Consider the following 5,719-nt stretch of genomic DNA (forward strand, 5'->3'; position numbering starts at 1 on the left):
TTTTGTTTTTTTCTAACCTATTCAGTTTGAAATCGAAGACTTCTAAGAAAGCTTGAAATCTACATTTTCAACTGAATTGAGTTCAAAACTTATGACAGCAAAAATCTCTAGTCATGTCTCAATAAATAATCATGTTTAATCAAAATCAGAACCATCCTGTCATAAGGAAAATTTTCTGCGCATTCAATTATATTTCTAAGAATAGTCTCAAGAAACGAAAATCAATAAAACTAACTTTTTAAAAAACGTAATTCTTTTCTTATTTAAAACTAATCAATTTACTCCAACAAGAAAACCATCTTTGAGTGTTTGTCTTTGTAGTGAAAAATTGCAAAACAAATATTTGAATTTCAAGTTAATATTTCAAATTAACCTGACTGATACGTTTTTACGTAATGAAGATGTATTTCTATCACATATTCACCATTTTACGTGAATGCATACGACCTATTTTTAAAAAAAATGATGTTAGCAGTAGCTGTCAACACCTTCCGTTTTTAGTAACATTGCGCTCTCAATTGAAAAAAAGAGCAAAAAACAACAAAAAAATAATTGAATCTACAAAAAATTAGAATCTTCGAAAAGAAAGAAATTCCAAAATCAAATAAATCAGAAACAATAAAAAATATTTGCTATACGTGTAAAGGTACTTTTAGTAATTAGTAGAATCCAAATCTGCCTCTAAGTTTACCGACAATACTAATATCTCTTGGCATGACTGTTACTCTCTTAGCGTGATTGGCAGCAAGGAGACCGTCTTCAAACAAACCAACAATGTAATTTTCGAATGCTTCATGTAAAGCAGACAAGCATTGTGCTTGATATCTCATATCATCTCTGATTTTAGAAGTAATATCTCTTACCATTCTTTGGAATGGGGCCTTTCTTACAACAGTTTCAGTCGATTTCTGATATCTTCTGATTTCTTTTAAAGCGACCATACCAGACTTAAAACGTAATTTTTTTGTTCCTTGTGATGAACCTTGTACTGCTGATTTTCTTGCTGCCTTAGTTGCTAATTGTTTACGTGGTGCTTTCCCACCAGTGCTCTTTCTCGCTGTTTGTTTTGTTCTTGCCATTTGAAGGGTATGATAAAACTCTTTTTTATATTTGAAAAAAAGGAGTAAAATCAAAAGTAGGAATATGATCTGTTTCAGATCAAAAAAAACATAATTATTTGTTAGTTTCGATTTTTAAAACACTAATAAAATAAGAAATGGATCAAAACCATGAAAAAGTAACCTTTTTGAAGTGGATTTACCAAAAAAGAATAGATTGGGAGGGAAAATCTAATTTTGATGAAAAATACCCCGCCTTTTTTTATCAAGGGGGTATTTTGTTTATTTTTGGTGCTTGAGGCAAAATGAATGTTTCAAAAAAAAAGGTTTCAAAAATGAGATATTTGCATCGAATGTGATGAAAACTCAGAAAAATATTTTCAGGTCTGACAAATCACGTTTTTAAGATATTATAATAACCAATAAAAACAGCCAATTTTATCTTTTGTCAGCTTAAAAGTAGCAAAAAAGGAAAATATGCCATTTAATTGCAATTTACCAAAAAAGGTTTGAATAACAAGATGTTGATCGATTGGTTCATTTAGAAATATTTGAAAGAAGAAAAATCTTCCAAAAATTTGCAACATAATGAATATTATGATTTTATATTTTTTGATTCATATGACACTTGTGAAATATGAAAAATATGATAGCCTTTTTCAAGTTAAAAACTCTTTTGAGCATAAATAAATCTCAATTTTGATAATTGAGTGAAAATTAAGCTATTAGTTCGGTCTCACCGAGCTTGTTTACTTAGAATACAATTCAATCAAATTCATTGCCTGCAATGTGTTAATTAAAAGCTAGGTTTATCTTATTTATTGCTCTTAGATGAAAAATCCACAAAAAGATATTTTGATCAGTACTTAAATCACAAATTTGTCAAAACTCTTTAAATGTATCAATTTTTTTTAGAAAATTGATTTCATGCAGATAAAATTCAAATATTGAATCAATTAAAACAAGACCTTTCCAAATAGTAGATTAAACGAAGTAATGGCCAATTTTATCCTTAATAATAAATTTTTTTCAGTTTTATGCTGTTTTCAAAATCGTCTTTTCCATGGTTTATCAAATTGAATGGTTAGCATTCAAATCTGCTATATGCTTATCAAAATTCTTCAAATCTGATATATGCTCCCGTTAAAATCCACTTTTCATATTTTAGGAACTATTTTGACGCTTCTTGTAGGAGCCATGAATGAATTTGGATTGATTTTTTTGTAGGTGCATGATGGTTTAAATTTGAATAGTGGTGTTTGTTATTGTTTATATTATTTAGATTCGTTGTGATCACGTGGACACGGGAAGTAGGTCAATTGGTTATGGGCGGTGATATTTCGTTAATATAGGCACCTGTTCACCTGTGTGTGCAGGGAAGAGACAGAGAGAGGGTGAGCAGGGTTGCCGTATTTTTTGTTGACCGCTAATTCATTTAATCTCTGTGATTACTTTGATTATGAGTTTGTGCACGGTATCATAAGTTTATCATTAATTTTCTTTAATAAAAGGTTGAACTCATTTTTTGTATCTCAGAGATTTTTTATGTGCGGCGCGTCAGACAAAGTAAAGGCCCGGCTTCAGCCTCTCAGCGACTCTTTTGGATGAAGTCGCTATACTTCTAATATTAGTTTTCCAAAATTACCTGGTCTGTCAACATTCAAAATTATCAAATAAAGAAACCGTTTTTTGACAGTTCCAATTTCTTAAAGATGGTGATCCAGAACCTTATTGAAAAATTGTCATACATTTTTGTAGATTTATATATTTTGGATACAATTAAATGATTTGTGCAAAACATTTTCTATTTGTGGATTTGCTCCTAATTTCTACTCCTTTGAGCAATTTTAAGATTCTGATTTTTGTATGCCCCTTTAAAATATTCTTTTTTGAAAATGAAGCTTAGAACAAACATTTTACTCACTTTGAATGAAAAAATGGCGTTGAGCAAGATACAGGCATATGCAGTAACACTTCCGAAAGTCACTCCTCGAATAGCAGGTGGCTGGGTACGAGATAAATTGTTGGGAAAAGATTCTAATGATATAGACATTACACTTGACACAATTTCTGGAATTGATTTCGCAAGTGGACTTAAAAGTTATTACAGTTGGACTGGCCCTGTTGGAAAAATAAAAGCTAACCCTGACAAATCGAAGCATTTGGAAACTGCTGTCATGAAAATCAATGGTATAAGTATAGACTTTCTCTCATTAAGAAAAGAGGAATACGGAAATACTCGTATCCCGAAGGTGGTTGCCTGTTCTGCAAAGGAGGATGCTTTTCGTAGAGATCTAACAATCAATTCTTTATTTTATAATTTATTGACTGAGAAAATAGAAGATTTCACAGGTAAAGGCCTTGAAGATTTGAAAAATGAAATAATTCGCACACCATTGGCGCCACATCAAACTTTAGTTGATGATCCTTTGAGAGTGCTGAGAATTGTTAGGTTTGCAATACGATTAAATTTTCAGATTGACAGTGAAGTACTTGAAGCATTCAACTCGGATGAAATAAAAACTAGTCTCAAACAAAAGATCAGTAGTGAAAGGATTAGAATAGAGATTTTCAAGATTCTAGAGTGTGAAAGATTTTTTACCGCATTTAAAATATTCAAAACTCACAATTTAATCGAAGCTATTTTCAAAATTGAGACAAAAATAGAAATATCGAGCATTTGTAGAGTTTACAATAATTATTCGAATCTAAAAAAACATATGAAGTTTGACGATTTTCTTGTGCGATTTTATGTTTTACTTGTCTTCAATGCGGCAAACCACGTGAAGAATTCATTTTCTAACTTTTTAATGGTCAAAAACTCGCTATGCTGTAATAAGCAAGTATTCATCAAAGTAAAACGAATAGAGAAAAATCTTGTTCTTTTAAAAAAGGTGACTGAGAAAATGTCAATTGAAGATGCGGTCTTCCTCTTAAGACATATGAAGGAAGATTTTGAAACTTCTTTGGCTATTTTCTTGATGGCTGCTGAGTATAAAATATCAGAAATATCTAATTCTTTCAAAAATAACAATAGTGAGCCGTTTGATACTCTAATAAATAAATGTCACGACGATTTCAAAAATCTTTATGACAAAGAAAATTTTTGTGATGAGAAGAATGGTTTAAAACATTCTGTTATAGACATTTCAGTAGAAGAAGCTTCTAAAAACAACAAATATCTGATATTTCATCTTTTAAATATTGCTAAAAAGTTTGAAAATCTGCTATTTCCACGTGAATTTCCTTTTGATGGCCAAAATATTTCAGATTGGATTGAAATTGATCAAAGTGAAACATCTTTTTACTTAGAAATGGCAAAAGTACAATTCATAACAAACAATCTGGCATTTGATGAAATTCCACAAAAATTGCTTGAAAATCAACGTGATAATCGTATAGATGGTTTCAAATCGTTTTACTTGACGGATAGGTTTTAAGAGCTTGGTTAACCATAATTTAGTGGTGATTGTATATGAAAAGCAGTTTCTCTTAAGCCTTTTAGTCCTGGTATAAAAAAAGCAAAAAATGTACCCCCTCCGAAATGACATGAAAGAGCTGACGCTCAATTTCTTGAGCGATTTTTATTTAGGTCAAGATTTTTACATGTGTAAAAGTGATGAAAAAATAAAAAAAATCAAAAGCCAATTATCCCTATCTGATATTTGATGAATTTATTTTCTGATTTACACATTTAAATAAATTATTTTATCAAAAACATACTAATATTACAAAGATTAAGCCAAAAACAACAAGCGCAAATGCTAATTGTTCATAATCTTTTCTGGCTTTGCATATTTTCTTCATTTCTTTTTTACAATCATCATTTGCTTTATCTTCCTTCCTTTTCATATTTAATTTTAAAAAATTTTCAATTCTTTGACTGATTGTGTCTTTTTGATCATCAAAAAAGATTTGAGCTTCAAGCAATTCCCTATAGATGGGAAAAACTTGCTCGTTCGAAAGTGATACGATTTGATGTTTAATATCTTCTAAGGATCTTTTCATTGTATATACTGGGCTAAAAAATTTGCTTGTAGGTTCAAAATCAGATTCAATAAACATGAGCTTGTTTATCATATTTCTGAAAACGTCAACTTTGTGCAATGCTTTGGATTCGTTACTTTTCATGAAAGTTTCAAATTTTTCAACGAAAATGCTCAATTCATCACTGTTTTCTTTGATTTTAGACTGAATAAAATGGACAACATTTTCTGTTTTTGGCTCTTCTCTTTCATTAAGGATGTCGACTACTTCCTCGACATCAAATAGGTTTCTGTTTTGACAATTTGGAACGTCCATGATAATACATCGCTTGGCAAGAGCTTGTGCATATATCATACTGACGATTCCTATGAATACATTTCCTATTAAAACAACCAATAGAATCAGTTTGCATGGTGGGATTATGTTCAAAAGATTGCAAACCATTAAGATGAATATGACTAAACAAATAAGTCCTTGGACTACCATAAAAGCTTGAATAAAACCAAGATTTTCAATTTCTTCGTGATCAAAATCAGATGATTGTGTGTCTTTGGATGATTCTTCCTTTTTTTCTGTCAAAAAAAGCCGATTTTCAAATGGAAGTAAAAAGTTGTTTTTTTCAAGGAAATTGGATGCAGATGAATAATTTTCCAGATTGTTTCTCGTTTCGAGAG

At 30.4% G+C, this 5,719-nt stretch overlaps 1 protein-coding gene across 1 annotated transcript; it reads right to left on the reverse strand.

The window, feature by feature from the left end:
• Nucleotides 1–527: 527 nt before the first annotated feature.
• On the reverse strand, nucleotides 528–1,079 carry LOC131119367 (histone H3-7-like). Its single transcript, XM_058064716.1, has one exon. The coding sequence runs from the start codon at nucleotides 1,077–1,079 to the stop codon at nucleotides 660–662; it is 420 nt and encodes a 139-aa protein (XP_057920699.1). The 3' UTR covers nucleotides 528–659.
• Between the last annotated feature and the right edge of the window lie 4,640 nt (nucleotides 1,080–5,719).

This window comes from Doryrhamphus excisus, unplaced genomic scaffold (assembly GCF_030265055.1).
Source record: "Doryrhamphus excisus isolate RoL2022-K1 unplaced genomic scaffold, RoL_Dexc_1.0 HiC_scaffold_26, whole genome shotgun sequence".
NCBI lineage: Eukaryota > Metazoa > Chordata > Actinopteri > Syngnathiformes > Syngnathidae > Doryrhamphus > Doryrhamphus excisus.

Coding starts and splice junctions, on each gene's coding strand:
- LOC131119367 (XM_058064716.1), bottom strand. CDS start 1,079: ATGGCAAGAACAAAACAAACAGCGAGAAAGAGCACTGGTGGGAAAGCA.